The 19,361-nt window shown below is 38.6% G+C and overlaps 1 protein-coding gene across 2 annotated transcripts in view; it reads right to left on the bottom strand.

Moving 5' to 3' along the window:
* RAB23 (RAB23, member RAS oncogene family) overlaps positions 1-19,361 on the bottom strand; it is a 29,092-nt gene that overhangs the window by 4,583 nt on the left and 5,148 nt on the right. For both annotated transcript variants that reach the window (XM_059701301.1, XM_059701300.1), the window contains exons 2-6: positions 18,281-18,496; positions 15,822-15,907; positions 3,583-3,739; positions 1,733-1,815; positions 801-893 (exon numbers count right to left, since the gene is read on the bottom strand). In XM_059701301.1, coding sequence (XP_059557284.1) covers positions 801-893; positions 1,733-1,815; positions 3,583-3,739; positions 15,822-15,907; positions 18,281-18,435 — 574 coding nt within the window. In that variant the 5' untranslated portion in view covers positions 18,436-18,496. The remainder of the gene's footprint in view (positions 1-800; positions 894-1,732; positions 1,816-3,582; positions 3,740-15,821; positions 15,908-18,280; positions 18,497-19,361) is intronic.

The raw sequence follows: 19,361 nt of genomic DNA, 5'->3' as shown, positions 1-19,361 counted from the left end.
AATTATAGGAAGCAGGTGAACTGGACACCTGGCAATGTCCTGGACTTAGATCTTTGTTCACTTAAAGGAAAAGCATGAGGCCAATTACATAGCCGAGTGAGCTTTCTAGATAGTCCATGAGGAATAAATAGTGCTTTGACAGCCCTAACTGGTTTGGCTCAGTGGATAGAGAGTAGGCCTGCAGACTGAAGGGTCCTGGGTTCGATTCCGGTCAAGGGCACATACCTTGGGTTGCAGGCTCCTGGCTCTGGTTAGGGGCATGCCGGAGGCAACCAACTGATGTGTCTCTCTCACATTGGTGTTTCTCTCTGTCTCTTCCTCTCCCTTCCACTCTAAAAATCAATGGAAAAAATATCTCCGGGTGTGGATTAAAAAAAAAAAAAGTTCTTTGACAGAGATGGGAAAGGGAGGTTATTCTTGATAGAAGAGTCAAAATGAGCAAAAGTGAAAAGTAAGACAGCCCTGGGCATGTTCAAGAAAGAGCAAGGCCTCTGGTGGAACTGGTAAAAGGGGTACATACATAAAAGTGGGGCATGAAGTTGCACAGGAAGGATGGACAAAACTGTCTTTAAATATTGGGATGAAGAGAGCCTGTATTTAATGTGTTACATAATGAGAATCAATATACCTTTAATAAGAGACCTGATACTACTAAATGTAATAATCATTGATCTATCACGTTCTAATCACATTTCTTAAACAACTGAGCACACTGTATGAAAAAATAGTAAATAAGATAATAATTAATGGGAAATAAATTCACCAGGTAAACATGGGTCTAAAATGTCCTGGGTACTTACCAATTTTGTTACTACTTGAATGCCTTAATTCTGGATCCTCAGCTACTTGTTGTTTCAGTTTTTGAAGATACTTTTCAGCCAAATATTTAAAAACTAGAATAAAAATGAACAAAAAGCCTACCACGTCAGTATGACTTATGCAGATAAAATATGTTTTTGCATATTACTTACTATAATATTTATATGTACTAAACAAATTTAAAATTAAATTAGAAACATACAATCTAGTTAAAAAAATTCAACTTGTAAATTTATTTCAACAATACCTATGTACAATGAATGGCAATACTAATAAACAGATAGTGGCATTTTATTAGTAAAGAAATGAAATAGTATTTGTAATCATTGGCTCTTTAGTTTTCAGTACTTGAATAGTGATTAATATTCAGCAACACTAAATGACTTAGTCTTAAAAAGATGTCTCATTTCTTTAGGTGAAAAAAATACCTACCCAGAAAGACACCTAGGCAACAATCCAGTTGCTATCTAATATAATAAGTAGCAATTCTGGAATGAGAAAAATAACCATTCTCTAATATTACTTTCTTAAACTAGGAAATACTATTAATTTAAGGCTATTGTAACTACCTACTGGAATATCCACCTATTGTGGAGTTCTAAAACAATGCAGTAATTTTAAAAGGTATGCATGAAAAACACATACATGCATATACACTCACACATAGCTATATTTTTAAAGTAAAAAACAAAACAAACACCCAGCAGAGTTCTGCTGTAGAGTACCAAGTATTCCAAGGCATCAGGGAATAATTAAAAACTCTAACTCAAAGAAGCATCATGCTTTAATTTTTTTCTTAATGATAGGTGACAATAAAATTCTATTCTCATCATAAATGTTTTCTAAACAACACAACAGAAAACTAAGAAGAGTAAAACAGATTTCCTGCTAAATTTTTAAAACGGCAGTTTACCTTCATTCACATTCAGATCTTCTTTCACCGATGTTCTGTAGAATCTTAGCTTTAGCTTTTTTGCCAGTGCTTCAGCTTCCTCGCTATATCAATGGGAGGAAAAAGTGCTTACAGAGATACTTTCTGATAGCTTGTTTTTAAAAAAATCACTTTTATAACATTTATTGATACAGCCTGGGGGAGGGTGGTGTCAGATGTTCCAGACTAGTTAAAGCTGTGTTCTCAGCTTGAACAGGGTTTTGTTTTCACTACTCCTGGGAGCTGATAAACACCAACCATGATACTGTAACTGTAAACACACACTTTTCCATAAAGTCACTAAACTCTCGCCTTAAAATAGCAAAATATCGCTTTTCTTTATGTAATACTTTAATATTCTCTTCTGTTTTAAAAAACATTTGAATTTAATGACACTCTGAAAATCACATAGTGCAGTCAGTACTTATTTTACTCTTACTGGCTATGAAACTACTTTGCTGCCAAAGTCAAAGTCAACAGTATAGTAAGGCTGTCTCTACAAGAGTGGACTCCTAACTTTAGTTTTACTATGACTCCTGATGGTGGACTCCTGATTTTATTAAGACTATAGTAGTTGAGCTCCAAAATGGTTCCCAATGATTCCATCCCGTCTCCCCACGCTCTGGGTCTTCATACCCTTGTGTAGTCTCCTCCGACACCAGTGATGGCGAACCTTCTGAGCTCGGCGTGTCAGCATTTTGAAAAACCCTAACTTAACTCTGGTGCCGTGTCACATATAGACATTTTTTGATATTTGCTACCATAGTAAAACAAAAGACTTATATTTTTTATATTTATTTTATATATTTAAATGCCATTTAGCAAAGAAAAATCAACCAAAACAAAATGAGTTCACGTGTCACCTCTGACACGCGTGTCATAGGTTCGCCATCACTGTCCTACACTGTAGTCAAGGTTGGTCAATGGGATCAATAACATAGAGAAATGATAGCACGTAACTTCTGAGGCGAAGTCCTAAGAGACATGTGGCTTCTGCTTTGCTCTCTCTTGGCTTGCCGGCTGTGGGAAGCCAGCTGCTTTGTTGTAAGAACACTCAAGCAGCCCTAGAGAGAGAGATCCACGTGGCAAGGAGCTAAGCCCCTGCCAATGGCCAGCTGAGTGAACCATCCTGGAAACAGGTCCTCCAGCCCCAGTCAAGCCTTTGTGTGACTATAGCCTAGCCAATATCTTGCCTCAACCTCATGGAAAACTCTGAACCAGAACCACCCTCAAGCTATCCCAAATTCCTGACCTATAGAAACAGAAATAATAAATGTTGGTTGTTGTAAGCCACTAAGTTAGACTAATCTGTTGTATAGCAACAGATAACATAAGAACACATAAACAAAACTTTAATAATACAATGAGCAAATACTTATAGAAAAAAATTAGATGGATGCTAAACTCCATTCACAAATTTGAGCATAATAGTTCTGAAAATACAAAACAATATGAAACTCATCAACATAGGCTATCTATCTACTTACTCTTTATTAAAGCATCTTTCATATGTTTAAATATTTTTAAATGTTTTCTTTAGCATTATCACTAGATCTACATTTGACTTAAAACGAAGAACTGGATTTGTGGTGCAAAGACCTAAGCCTAGAATTCTAAAAGGAGCTTCAAAATTTAATCCTTTAATTTTCTCTACTTATGATTCAGTAAGAACTTTTTTTAAAACAAATCAATCACATAGAACAGCTCACAGAAATTTTAAATATAAGCATTCTTTATATAAACGTCCCTAAATTTTGTAAGTTTATACAAAAATTAAAATAGTTTTTAACTTTATAGAATTATTGCCACCCCCTCAAAAATTGCCATCTTACTTCTTTATACAAGAATCATCCAAGAGATCAATCTTGTTTTGTACAAGCACAGTTGGTATATCTCCAACTTCAGCTACTACTTTCTCTCTCCAACTGGAAATTGCTTCAAAAGATTCCCTGTCTGTAGTAGAAAATACAAGCACACAAGCCTGGGCTCCTGTAAGGTCACAAAATAAACATATTATTTAAATTAATTTAACAATCCTGTGAAGGGTGAGGGCAACTTTTACCTAAAAACAGTTTTTCATGTAAATAACTGGTGAACTTATCTTTTAGCACTCTGCTTATTTTTTAAAATATAAACTCTATTTTCTAATTCAAAGAACCAATTTTTACCAAGAACAGTGGTTCTCAAACTTGTATAAGTGTCAAAGTTCTCTCAAAATTATAAACTTTTTTTTGGGTGGCGGGGGGGGGAAACACCATGAAATATTAATACATTTAATTACATAAGAGCTACAGAGAATGGTAAACTAAACATGAATGATGGGCTGTTGCCAAGTTCTTCCTGTTAATACTTGTCATTTGCTTCTTAATTTCTTTCAGTATAGATTTAAGAAAAATCTATGAAAAAAATCATAATTCTATTTACTTTTCTAAAAATCTGTTATTATCTCATGTTGGTAGCAGAATACCAATGATGCTAACAAATATCACTTACAAACCAGGGTCAAGAAAAAAAATATATACAGTAAGAAAGGGAAATGGTTTTAGTTTTTTACCGTTTAACTATATAATCCCCACACTATACTCATTGGCAATATTCTATCTATCAACTATCACATTAGGTTGATTACAGCTAAAATTAAATGTAAGCAGAAACCTTCTGGAAGAAACTCTTTTACAAATTATTAGTTGTTGAGTCAGGTGGCACAGTGACAAAAAGCAGATATGTAGACCACAATAAAAATTGTCCTCGGGTCAAGAGGATTTCCTGGAATCGAGGCATGTTTTCTTATTGTTACACCTTCCTTCCAGATTCCTCAGGGATAAGTTTCCTACTAAGACTCAGACATACGTACTGGGCTACCTAAGACACTCTAAGGCCAAAAACAATTTGTTTATTGCCAGAGGAAATACAGTAGAAAGAAAACGAGCATATGAGGAAAGACAGAACTGGTAGTTCAGTATTAATACAAAAACAGAGGCTTCATCTGGGAAAATATCTACTCCAGACAGGTTTAAAACCAAAGATTAAATTAATTACACAATTTGTAAGGGGAAAACAGGCAGATAGACCCTGAGACTTTGTCAAAATTGAAGGAATAAAATTGATGAGGATATTGATAAATAAATTTATATTTACTTGAACTCTAAATTTTACTTAAACTACAAATAAAACATTATTTATTCACACTTTAACTTTGATTTAACTAAGTTTTATTATAAAACTCTATTTGTTAGTTTGAAACCAAGAATTTTCTATCTATTCAATTGTCATTTGAGGGTCCAATAGGTATTTCCAGGTATACTTAAAGAAAAATATTTAAAATAAAATAAAGGATAAAAGGGGGGGGGATAAGAGATCAACCAAAGGACTTGTACGCATGCATATTAGCATAACCAATGGACACGGACACTGGGGCGGTGGGGGCTTGTCCTGGGGGGCAGGAGTGGCGGGGTGGGACATCAATCCAGGAAAAAGAAGACATATGTAATACTTTAAACAATCAAATAAATAAATAGATAGATAAATAAATTTTAAAAAAGGATAAAAGAAAAAGTGTATTCATAACAACCCCAAATTACTGAGTGGGGTGCTGAGTGGGAGAGATCAAAGGAATGTGGGAATGTGCTGAAGCCCTGTCTGAAGAGGGGGAAGTGTGGTGGTGACATGTTTCAGTAATCAAGGGAGGTAAATAAACATCATTTTCTGCACTAGACACTGGAGTACCTGCACCCCCTCAGCCCCAGGTGCCACTGCAGCTGTGGAGACAGTTCCCGCCTGTTGCTAGTCCCCTCCCTCCAGCACATGCTGCAGGTGCTCTCTGCTTTCCTGCCTCAGGTGCTTTCTGATGCTCCAGAGGGCCCCTGGGTTTGTGGAATTGATGCCTCTGGGGAGAAGCTTCAAGTTACGGGGGATGGGGTAAATACCTGATCTTCATGTTGGTAGGGCCATCCTGAGGTGTGCCTAGATGGTTCTTCACAGGGATCCCTCGTTGCCTACAGTTATAATTAGCTCATTAACACACCCTCTACAAGTTTTTCTCCTGCTTTCCCTAGTCTCTTTATTTCTATTTCCTGGGATCACTTCCCAGATAAATTACTCCCACCCAGTTGTGCCAAGAACTGCTTTGTTGGTGTCTTGGAGGGAAGGGAAGGTTAAACTAAGAGAATAAGTGTAGTAAGTTACAGGTAATCACCATAATAAGAAAGAGTCAATATGCCTAAAAAACAAGGAGAAAAGTGACCTATCCAATGTACAGCACAGAAAATAGAAAAAAGAACTACAGAAAATATAAAACCTTGAACGAGACAACAGAAATAAGTTGTAACAAAGAGTAATTATAATCTTCAGGAAGAAGGGCACATGAATCTCTGAAGCTTGTATAGTTCACTTGATACTAAGCCTCAGACTGAATGCTGCAACCAACTCATCTCATTTAAACTAAATATATTACCAAAATGAAAAACAGACAACCTAGATTACTTCTGCAGTTTTTAAATTTTGACAAATGTTGCACAACTGTTAGTTTTAATTTCCCCTAAGTGAAACCATCCATCCATAGAAAATATTCTGCCAAAAAGTTAAAAGAGGGCTCTTTTTGACTGAGGTACCAAAAAAAAACAGATGATAAATACCAGATTCCAAAATGTGTGTGAGATCATTATTTGCAGAATTTACAAAGGAAATACGTAGCTATAAATCCTACACAACTCTGGAAACTCCCTCAAGCACTTCAAGAATATTTTTTTAAAAGAACTGAGAAGGTGGAAAAAGGAAGATTAATAAAGGATTTCTTTAGAGGAAGTACTGTCTAGCCCAGTGATGGCGAACCTTTTGAGCTCAGCATGTCAACATTTTGAAAAACCCTAACTTAACTCTGGTGCCGTGTCACATATAGAAATTTTTTGATATTTGCAACCATAGTAGAACAAAGATTTATATTTTTGATATTTATTTTATATCTTTAAATGCCATTTAACAAAGAAAAATCAACCAAAAAAATGAGTTCGCGTGTCACCTCTGACACGGGTGTCATAGGTTGGCCATCACTGGTCTAGCCCAACCCTTCTCTCTCTTTCAAGAAGGTGGGATGGATGGGGGAAGAGTACTATCATTTCTTCCCCTTCTTCTCAACCTAGCAGGAATGGACTTCAGCAAGACCATTTAAGGAGCTTGATATGTGTTTCCAGCAACTCTGGACTGATTCTGCTTGATTCAAGCCTGAGAAAGATGCAGTGGCTGGGAGCAAGAGTAAAAAGACAAGACCAACAGACAAAAAAGGAGAGAGCTGCATTTGGGTGTAACTGTGCTCCCCCTGATGACAAGACAAAGAATGCACAAGAATTTCATACAAGCATGGAGCCACATCCAAGAGATAAGCCAGCATGGGATCATTTTATTTTATTTATTATTTTGTTTAAACTCAATGAAAACTGGCTTAAACTATAATGGGATTTATTGTCTAAGTCAGCAATTTTCAACTGGTGTGCCACAAGAATTTTTTTTAAAATACATTTTTATTGATTTCAGAAGAGGAAGGGAGAGGGAGAGGAAGAGATAGAAACATCAATAATGAGAAAGAATCAGGCTGCCTCCTGCACCCCTCCTACTGGGGATGGAGCCCATAACCAGGGCATGTGCCCTTGACTGGAATCCAGCCTGGAACCCTTCAATCCACAGGCCGACGCTCTACCCACTGAGCCAAACCAGGTAGGGCAGCATGGGATCATTTTAAATCATGTTCAATAGGGCTATTTATTGGGTGATGAGAGCTTAGCATAAAGGAAGATGGGGATGAAAGAATGAGTCCCACAAAGGGGCAAAGCGACTGCCCAAATAACGTATACATTTGCCCTGAAGAAACATTCCCAAGAATGGGAGCCTTGGAGGAATCCAGGATGATTTCCTAGAAAATCATCTTTAAACATCTGCCATCCAGAAGGCCCCAACATCAGAAACCTACCACAGTGTTCTTGTCCCCATTTTGCTCTTCTCCTAGGCCTGACCCAAGAGAATAAAGAACCATCTCTACAAGCTGGGGAAGAAAGTGGGAGGAGGAAACAACCAACATTCCTTTCGGAGACCACGGGTACTATCCTGCTAAGTAAGACTCCAGAAAGGATAAGAGATTTAATGCAAAATTACATTTGGAGTTTTGATTAACATACATGACTGGCTATTCCCATTACCAAATTAAGGTCATGTTCATAACTAGAAATAACTATGAGGCAGCTAAAAAAAATTACTGGAGAGTGACAGAAAAGAGGAGGGGGGGGTTTATTGAGGGTAAAGGAAAAGACTGCACCTCCTCCTGCGGCCTAATCCTATATAATAAAAGCTTAATATGCGAAGTGTCTGACTGTTGGACCATTCAACCAGTCGCTATGATGTGCACTGACCACCAGAGGGCAGACGCTTTGACAGGTAGGTTAGCTTGCTGCTGGGGTCTGGCCAATTGGGACTGGGTGAGAAGGGCCGGACATGTTCTGGAGCCGTCCCGCGGTCCCTCCCCGACCAGATCTTGCACCGGGCCTCTAGTCAAATACAAAGGGATGTGAGAGACAAAACAAAAGTTGCATTTTGGTACCTCATGAGCTGTGCCCTGTTCAACATACTAGCTATTATAAATATTCTTAATTCAAAAATGACCCTATACTGTTATTTTTGGTAGCGTGCCCTCCATGTCCGCACTGGATGCTGGTGAAGTGGGCTTCTTGCGATGTCACAAGAAAAGGAATTTTTGAGGCTGGTATGGGTGAATGAGTGGCACTTATTTGCGTGGAATTAAACCCCTGAGTTTCCAAGGTTCCCTCCCACTCCACTCCGTCCCACCATGGAAGAAGTCCAGCTGTGTCCTTAGCAGAGCTGGGATTAAAGCTGCTGCCCAAAGTTTCTGTTTCATATTTGCACAGTCCAATCCAGCATCAGGCTAGTTTAGCTTGTGTTCCCAGCTGCAGTCCATCAGTCCGTTAAGTGTGGGGTGGCCATGCAGCTTCTAGGAACACAGGCGAATGCAAGGAAGCAGGAGCAAAACCAGAGGAACAAAGGAGGAACCAGAGTGCAAGAATTCCTTTGTCTGCGGATTTTAACATTCTAAGATGTTGTACACTTGCAGTGGCCCACCCCCTCTAGCTAATTATCTCTGTTTCCAGGTAAACTGGCAGGCACCTTCCCTACATAACCCTGACTTGACTACACATGCATCCATCTCCCCTTTGTTGGACCCCTTCCCCAAGTGATTAGCAGGGAATGGACTGGTGGTTCCCTGGGGAGTGTGAAGTTGCACCTTCCAGATGGCATGCTTATAATGTCTGGCCTCCCTTTTGCTCCTTTCCTATAATGAGGATATTTTCCCATTGATTTTTAGAGAGAGTGGAAGTGAGGGGAGAGACAGAGAGAAACATTGATGTGAGAGAGACACATCGATTGGTTGCTTCCCGCACACACCCCAACAAGGGTCACAGATCGAGCCTGCAACCGAGGTACATACCCTGAACAAGAATTAAACCTGGGACCCTTCAGTCCACGGGCCAATGCTCTATCCACTGAGCCAAACCGGCTAGGGCTCCTTTCCAACTATTAACCACCATCTAATTACAATGGTAACACTGTTATCCTTTCTATTTCTTCCTTTGACTTCCAGTTCTGTATTGGTACCAGGTATCTTTAGGAAAGTTAACATTTTAATTTCTCTGTTGTCATTTGGACATCTTACAACTTTGATATTTAAAGGCAGCAGGTGTTTTCTATCCATATATTTTAAAAAGACCTTAATTTTCCTACTATTCAATCTTCCTTCTATACTACCTACCCTAAGAATCACACCATTGAAAAAGTTACTTCATTATCATAAATACCAGTAAACCACCCACAAAGGCGTAACTTTGAATAGTTAACAAGCCACACATCAGGAAACAGAGCTCTAAATAAACTTTTGATGTCAATTACAAGATCACCAGTAGCAAATATTTCTGATTAATAAGATCATTTTTAAAAAGTTACTATTTCTTTTTGTTGGTTTTTTTAAAGTTACTATTTCTGAATGCAATTCAGAAAATATTCCCCAAGAAACATAATATTGTAGAGAGTAATTCCATCCTTAAGTAACTGGAAGACCCGACAAGACTTGTTCTGAGTATAGCTGAAGACCAGCAACATAAGCATCACCTGGGAGGTTGTAGAAATCTCAGTGTCACCCACAGAGCCACTGAATTAGTCTGCATTGTACCAAGCTCCCCGGGGAATTCATTTGCACATTCAAATTTAAGAAACACTGCTCTAGAGAACACAGTGTAAAATCTGACAATGGTGAAGACCAACTGTGATGAATTGAATGTCAGTAAAAAATTTTAAAAAGGATGGGGTCAAGGATAGGTAACCAGGCATAACTCCAAGTCTCCCACTCCCAGACATCGGCGTCGAGGTCCTGATTAGAGCCTCGTAACTGTAAATCAAGGACGTTTGTGTTTTCTGGGGATAAAAGCTCGCGAAAGACAAAGCTCGGGGCTGTTACAGGGGAAAGCCTGTGGCAGTCACTGGCCAGTTCAATAAATCCTCGCTTGCTGTTTAAGACCTAATTGGATGGAGTTGGTGGTCTTATTCTCGCGAATGTTGGTCCACAACACTACCAGAAACACAACCTATATAAAAAAAACCCAGTGGTCGTAACGCCATAACGACTAAAGACCAGTCACTATGAATCCCACTGCTGCCAGCAAACCCAGACCCTTCCCTTGCTCCACCCCAGGTCAGCCTCTCCCACCCTGATTGAGTATGGGGCGGCTAGCCCCCTCCACCCCCATGCAGCCCCTCGCCCAGGCTGGCCCAGCGCCCCAGAGGGCAAATAAACCCCAAGTGAGCAAACTGGGGGCGCGGCTGGCCTGCAAACCACCAGTGGCCCCTCGCCCAGGCCCAGGTGGCGCTGGGGGCCAGGCGTGTGTGGAACAGTCTTTTAAAAATAAAGAGAGCCCTGACCAGTTTGGCTCAGTGGATAGAGCGTCGGCCTGTGGACTGAAGGGTCCCAGGTTCAATTCCAGTCAAGGGCATGTACCTTGGTTGCGGGCACATCCTCAGTAGGGGGTGTGCAGGAGACAGCTGAATCGATGTTTCTCTCATGGATGTTTCTAACTCTCTATCCCTCTCCCTTCCTCTCTGTAACAAATCAATAAAATATATTTTTTAAAAAAGAACTGAATCAAATATGGCAAATTTAAAAAACAAAAGTAAAAAAAATTAAAGAGAGACCCGCTGGAGCTCTGAGGAACCTCACGGCACTGGTCGCCCTGCTCCCACCCCCACCCTGCGCGGAGCCCCAGGCAGAGCAGCTCGGGTGGGTGTGGGCCACACGGCCCCAGGCCCCAGCCCCATGGGGGTGGAGAGGTTCATGCCGCAGCCGGTGTAGTGACGCCAGTTAACTTTGCTGGGGAGGCTGGCAGGGTTCCCGCATGTTCGGGGGCAGCCTGTTTATGCTGGGACCCCAGTGCACGGCCGCACACATGTGGGCATGTGCTGGGAGCGTGGCGCAGGCATCATATGGACATTTGTGTGTAAAAAGGTGTGCACACACCTTTGTGTGCTTAAATACATCTGTTTCTCAGAAGCGTACCTGGAAAGGTGCTTTATCTGTAATAGGCAGTTTTCAAAATGTAATCCAGAGCAAGGGATCTATTGCGAAAACATGCACACAAGGAAAGGTTTTTGATACTAAATACAAAGCTGTAATTGAAGTGTTTATGCCCAAATGTACTGTGAATCAAACACATGGTTTATTTATCAGCTGGTGGGTCTGTTTGAAAGGTTTGGTCGATCAGTTCTCATTTCACAAAAATAAAATAATGTAACTAAGTGATTACTAAATATATGCTTCTCAGGCATAGTAGTTTACCCGCACGCACGTGTGTAGCACATCAAGGCTGTTTATAAAGTATAACTTGTATGATGTGACAATATGGTTGAGGAAGGGGGTGTGGCTGGTTGTTTTAAAAATTAGGCACCTCACAGTTTTTGAGACAAACGTGTTAACCTAAAATCTTCAGAAAGCAAGGTCAGGGGTCTTTTAAGACCTTTGTATAGGCCTAAAACATAAAAAAGCACCTACCTTTTTAGGATGTGGCATGAAAAAAACCTGTTATTTTCAGTTATTACTGTCTTCAAAGTAAAATAACATTTTTGCAGCCTTTTTATGCGAGGGTTTTTTTTTCATACTTTCATTACAATATTTGAAATAGGTGTTGTCATTATTTTAAAGCAATAGCTTTTTCCTCTCAATATCAAAGACCTAAATTTTCACACACACCCCAACAATGTTTATTTGAAGTAACTTACGCATCTGGACTCCAGGTGGCCTAATAAGCTCAGTGATTAGACAGGTGCTTTTATAGCCAAGGTCAAAGGCTCTTTCCCGATTAGCCCTTGAGGGGGGAGCAGCCAGAGGCTCTTCTGACCAGCATAGGGAAAGGGGGAGGGGCAGGAAACCATCAGAGGAAAAGGAATGGGATTGGAAACTCCCTCCCAACCACCCTTAAGAGAGTTCAAATGCTGCGAACAGCTGCAGGCAGATGGGCGGAGCTGCAAGCATGGTGGGGCAGCAGGCGGGTGGGCAGGGCGTGCGGTGGGCGAGGTGGTGGACTACCGAGCGACTTTGTGTGCTGGGCCTCTAGTTATATAGATATTACTCTGGATTGAAGTGCTTGTCCCTTATTCTCTTGGACACTCTATATAATCTAAAGCATAGAAAGAAGCATCTTTTTCTTAGAACCAATCACAGTAAAAAAGTATCATGAAAAGTTATTTCATGTTGTATGCAACTTTCTGTACTAAGTATGGTTTCTACTGCCTAGGCTAGACTTAACTCGTATGCATATAAGCATAACCAATGGACACAGAGAGGGGCTGGGGGGGGTGCGGGGGGAGGCGGGAAAGGACAATGGGGGGGAAAGGGGGACATATGTAATACAACAATAAAGAATTTTTTTAAAGAGCTTAAGAGGAATAATTTGGGATCCCAAAAGGCTTCCTAATATGATCTGTGCTCTATTCTAACCTATTTACAAGGAAGTCATGTTTCAACATGTCTCACTATACAATAAAGCCAGCATTCCAAAAATATAAAAATGCCTTAGAGCAATGGTGTTTGGTATAATAGGTCTTTTAAATGAATTACAGTGAAATTGTTCTTTTTTTAAAATAAAATTTACAAAATGTTTATGCATCTTGAATAATACATTTCTAGGACATAAATCAGTAAGTCATAATTTCATAAAGCATATTGTTTCACCACTAAATCCATATTTTACTTAATTCATGCTTCCTAGCTAGCCCTTTCCTTCTCTTCCTAGTCTTTATTTCTATTTAATTACATCATCATCTGAATCTATACTATTAGCAAGTATTACCTGGTTGCCTAACTGGCATCCAGTTCCCCTCCCTTCCTGAGAACACCCCTCCCCCACTGTACACTAGCCAGGGTTTAGACAGGCTAACTGTAGCCTCTGCTCTGGGAGTTGAGGCCCTAAATGCACCAAGCCAATTAGGGTAATCCCATTCCTCTAACTACTTACTGTAATCTGGTCAAGAGTGGTCTAATCAGATAAAAGCTCAGGACTTTTAATCCATTGGTGTGGGAAGCAACCTTCTCTCCCAAGGATGTGAAAACCAAGTGGCTTCCACTGCTGACCAAAAAGAAAAAGCAGTATAAGGAGGAACTAAAAAAGTTAGTTGCATTTTAAGAAAAGCTTTTAACAGACATCTACTTATATGCTTGAGATTACTTTAAGTTAAAAATGTTAAATATAGGGAAATCCAAGCTGTTTAAAGCCTTTTAGTTCACAAACTGGAAAGAAATTTAAACACCCACTGTAAATTAAAATGTAAGTACTAGTTAGGGCTCTTTTTAGTTTCTGGCCCAGAATGTTTTCTGTAGATATAGTAAAGAAAAATCATGATTTCTGGACACCTTAAAAGTATGAAACAAGAAGTACACAACAAACTGAATGAACCAAATTTTAAAAGTTAAAAGATAATAATATTGAACACGGTCCTACGGCAAAAATGGAGAAAGCATTAATATTCAAGTACAGTGCAAATTAAAATATTTTTAGCTACCTGGTCTTTTTTTAAAATATATGTTTTATTTCAGGGCGGAAGGGAGGGAGGGAGAGAGAGGGAGGGAGGGAGAGGGAGGGAGGGAGAGAGAGAGAGAGAGAGAGAAACATCGCTGATGAGAGAGAATCATTGATTGGCTGCCTCCTGTATGCCCCCCCTACTGGGGATCGAGACTGTAACCCAAACTGTGACCTCCCAGTTCATAGGTCGACACTCAACCACTGAGCCACGCCAGCCAGGCTACCTGGTCATTTTTAATCAGGGACCCAACTGATCTACTTAACTGTATGGTTCCAACATTTTCTCCTTTTTATTTACATACAAATCAAATAATTTTTGACATTTGACCAGTTTTGCCTTTTTTAAGCTAGAGGTTCATAATAATAAATATATTCTCCAAAAGTAGCATACTGATTAAAAATACTATCATATCAACTCATCAAAAGTTTAAAAATAGCCCAACCTATTTTTCTTCCTCACAAAAAGAACATATATTTCAGGGCAAGTCTTTATAGAGAAGTAAACAATTTCATGCATTCCTCCTACCTGTTGATGTTTCCACCTAGGTTTTCTGTTTGTTTTATTTTTTCCTGTTTTGTGTAGGGAGAGGGGAGGAGGCAGTTGTGGTATAATAACCCCACTAAAAAAGTACAAATAATCTTTACTCAAGAATAAACTGTGCAGTTAGTACCCATTAATCAAAAGTGTCAATGCTCATGAAATTCATAATTTGATCTATTTTAAGAGCTTTGGGAGTAAGAACATAATTTCACCTCACACCACAGGAGAGCGATAATCAAAGCTTCAATAGATGGGAAGCCTTTAAGGACACAGTAAAAAGAGTGTGCAGTAAGGAATGGTGACATTATTAGGATGACACCTGAGAGGTGTACCTCCCTTATTTCTCAAGGACCCAAAATGTTTTCTTAGAGTGGGCAGTGGAAGTCAAGTTTCCTTGGTAACAATTTAGAAAGCCAACTTTTTGGCTTGCTTATATGTTACTGTAATTATGTTTTTATTAGACCTCAGTTGCATAATAATAAATCCCACATTTTCAAAAGTGGGAAAAAACAACATATATATTCAAAAGCATCAATAGGCCATAATGTTACATGGTACTAGAATCAGGGGTGGGCAAACTTTTTGACTTGAGGGCCACAATGGGTTCTTAAACTGGACCAGAGGGCCAGAACAAAAGCATGGATGGAGTGTTTGTGTGAACTAATATAAATTCAAAGTAAACATCATTACATAAAAGGGTACGGTCTTTTTTTTCAATAGTTTTATTCATTTCAAATGGGCCGGATCCTGCCAAAGTTTGCCCACGGCTGTCTAGCTTAAGCTTTCAGTTACTTTGTTCTCATCACAATCACCATTGGCAGTGAGTTGGAGGAACACTAAAAATGCTGTTTTAAATTCCATAAGAAAAGGACAAAATTTTAGAAAAATGTAATGGAAACTTAGAAATCTAAGCTCTTTTGAGGAATTTAACCCTACATTTTAGATCTTAAATCCTACAGTTGTAGTTCTTTCCTTTCACATGTATCTCACACTTCTTTGAACTCCTTTAACACTGAAAAGGCTTTACCCATGAAATTTCATGTAATAACAAAATGTCATCCTATTTACAGGGGCTTTACTTTTTTGTATGATAGTTTTCACTCTCTGACTATCTAGTCACTTCCTTGGGGACAGAGATAGGCATTTACCAGTTGCTGACCGACTAGGTCCGGGGATGCCTGTATAAATCATGTAATTCTAAAGACAGAGACCAGCACCCTATATTACAAATACTATTTACCCCTCATCAAGATCCTTTGAAGAAAAATGACTTGGCATTTTAAAAAATTGCTTTGAAATTAATTTAAGTATTCTTAAAGAGAACCCTTTCTATGAGAAGCAAAAAAAGCAAAGTTCTCTGTTTAGCCAAAAGAACATGCCCAAACAAACAAAACCCCCCACAATTTACCTCGATAGTAGGCCTTTGTTATTGCATCAAATTCCTCTTGACCTGCCGTATCCCATAACATTAATCTGACATCCTCGTCATTAACTCTGAAACAAGAGATAGATTTCAATGTAAAGAAAATGTCTTTAGTAATATAGCTTTGTGTATATTTTTATCTTTCAAATTTGGAAGTATTAAAAAACATTGTTTTCACTCTGAAAAAGTCTGAGTAGTTTTAAATGCAGATACAATTAGCAAGTGGAAGTAACAGTGAAAGACATTCCTGCAAAGTTTTAACTTTACACATGATTTGAATTTACCTGCCATGTTTTCCCCTTTGACAACATTCACAGTTAGTGGCCTCAGCCGAGCAGTATTGGGAAAGAGGAATTCCCTCAGGTCAGTTTTTGCTCTCCTCTGCTACACAAGTGATAGAACTGGAAAGGAAAACTGCAGCTTACCTGCTTGGTTGCCCTTTAACTCAAAAATTTACTCTGTCATACAGTCCACTGTCTTGCTCACATTCTATTAAGTCACAGCGAACACTGAAATAGCAAAAACTAACCTACTGCTCTTATGGGAAATACAGGGCTAAATTCCTGCGAGCCCCTGGTTACATTCTCATCAGCTGATCAATACATAACCTTGTTTTTGTGTGGTTCTGTTTAAAGACACCTTATTTCATATATGTTGTTAATTCATTAACATTGAACTCACAGCCTACAGCACTATAACTTATGCCTGGATGAGGCTTATCTAACACATGTGTTATCTCTGCAAGGCACATCACACAGCCTTCTTGCATTTAGGATCACTAGACAGCATTTCAGTACTATGCTTGGGGGCCGTTTTAAACAGTGAAATCACCAACAAAAATGTGGCACAAAAACAGAACACTAAAAAGACACTTGTTTACAGTCTGAGAGACTAAATAAAAAGACAGACAGTCGTCTTGTTCCACCTAGGCTGGGAATGTGTGTGTAGGGTGACTCAAATTTTTTGCTGCTTTGTGCATGTCCACGAATGACCACCAAAGCACTGCGAGTATTGATTCTGGGATTATGGATAAATTTTAGCAAGTAGGTGAATTTGCAAATGCAGAGTCCACAAATAATGAGAATCGACCATATACTTAAAATATTAATTTGATTCAGATAACAAGTACAAAAACATAAGCATTAATCTTCTTAAAATATCTAAAGGAAACAAATACAAAAATATTTAAAAATTCTTTAAAAAAATATTTTTATTGATTTCAAAGAGAGAGGGAGATAGAACATCAACTTTGAGAGAGAATCATTGATCCACTGCCTCCTGCATCCCCCCTCTGGGGATCGAGGCTGTAACCTGGGCGTGTGCCCTGACCAGGAACCAAATAGTGACCCCCTGGTTCATAGGTCGATGCTCAACCACTGACCCACACCGGCCAGGCACAAAAATAGTTTTACAAACAGGATAACAGAATACAAATTAGAAATCCAACCATCATTAAAACAATGAACACAATTATCTTTGATGCTAATGTCTGGGCTAGTTAAATCAGATTTGTTTAATGTTACTTATTTCTGTAATACAATTTAGTTTGTCTCTTACAATTTAAGATACCCTATAAAGTTCTCAAGACTAATGACAAAAAGTGTTACTTTGATTTGTATTAGAATCAAATTGGATTTCTTTTTTTTTTTAAATATATTTTATTGATTTTTTACAGACAGGAAGGGAGAGAGATAGAGAGTTAGAAACATCGATGAGAGAGAAACATCGATCAGCTGCCTCCTGCACATCTCCTACAGGGGATGTGCCTGCAACCCAGGTACATGCCCTTGACCGGAATCGAACCTGGGACCTTTCAGTCCGCAGGCCGACGCTCTATCCACTGAGCCAAACCGGTTTCGGCTCAAATTGGATTTCTTGAAGAGTTCCTTTTCACAGAAGTATTTAATCCTCCCAAACCTGCTTTCTCTTATTTATTTAGAGTAAAAACGAATTATTAATTATTAACTCTGTAACTTCTATATAGTCTTGCCCAGTTTTAAAAAGAGAAGAGACATTTTAAACAAACGGATCCCATATTATAAGAGATGAGAAGTATTCTGACAGATAAGTAACTTTCCTTTCAAATAAAATAGTGCATGGAATCTCACTAGACTCAAGTATCAGTTTGTGTTTAAGAAGTGCTTAAAGTGCCACCAATAAATACAGAACAGATATAAGATAAAATGAAAAGGGAGGCTGGAGGGGAATAGGAAAAGAACATGAGAGAGGAAGGGAGAAGAGATGAAGGTGGGGAAGGGCAGAAAGATAAAGATACTTTAGTACGTACAGCACGAGTAACCGAAAACCACCAACAACTATTTCATGAGCCACTGCCTCTGAGGCCTAACCTTGGACTGGACTGTGATTAGTTACTATTATTCTGGCAAAAGTCTTGGACACAGTTCACAAATCAAAACCAAAAGATAAAATGGCCAAATACATACTGGATTTGTCGCTCCAAAAAATCAACTCCAATGGTTTTCTTGTAATCTTTTGTAAAAATGCCTTTGCAATATCGCTGAATCATACTTGATTTTCCAACTGCTCCATTCCCAACAACTACCATCTTGATGGCCACTTCCATATCTTCCTCCAACATTTTTGGAGTTGAAAAGGTTTCTGTACCAACTTTGTTTCCAGGTGATCAGATCTTCTCAAATCTGCGGTTTAAAATGAAAATAAAATTATTTTTTCATGACATAAAAACTGTACAATATAAAATAAGCTATACTTGTCTTATCAGAAAATAGTTACACTGAATTGCAAGAATTTGTTTCCATGATGAAGGTCTCCTCTCCACTGTTTATCTAATGTAAATTCTTTAAAATGAAGGGCCACAGTATCATTCATTTTTGAATCTTTATTAATAGACCTCTAAACAATCTGTGGGCCAATGAAGAAGCTCAAGAGAAAAATTTAAAAGTAATTGAAATGAATAAAAATGAAGACATGTCAAAATTTATGGGACACAGTTAATGTGCAGAGGGAAAATTTATAGCAGTGAATGCTTATTTTAGGAAAAATCTCAAATCAATAATCTAAGCTCCCACTTAAAGAAAGTACAAAAAGAAGAGCAAATAAACCCCAAAAGGATGGAAATTAATAAAATTGAAGACAGAAAGATAAAATTAATGAAACAAAAAGCTGGATTTTTAAAAAGATCAATAAAATTGACAAACAGAAAAAAGAACACACAAATTACCAAAGTCAGTAATAAAATAGGGATATCAATCATTACAGACTTTGCAGATTCAAAAGAATAAATACACCAAACAACTCTACATAAAGTTGAAAACTGAGATGAGATGGACCAATTCACTGAAAAGTATGAACTACCACAACTCACCCTCTATAAAACAGATAATCTGAATGGCCCCATAACTATTAAGGAAATTGAATTTGTAACTTAAAAGTTAAAAAGGAATCTCCAGGCTCAGGTGACTTCATCGAAGACTTCTACGAAACTTTTTAAGAATTAACACCAGTGGGTTCAATGCTCAAAAATCAATCAATATAATCCACCAT

Source organism: Myotis daubentonii, chromosome 6 (assembly GCF_963259705.1).
Source record: "Myotis daubentonii chromosome 6, mMyoDau2.1, whole genome shotgun sequence".
NCBI classification, from domain to species: Eukaryota; Metazoa; Chordata; class Mammalia; order Chiroptera; family Vespertilionidae; genus Myotis; species Myotis daubentonii.
This window is presented reverse-complemented; position numbering and strand designations above follow the sequence as displayed.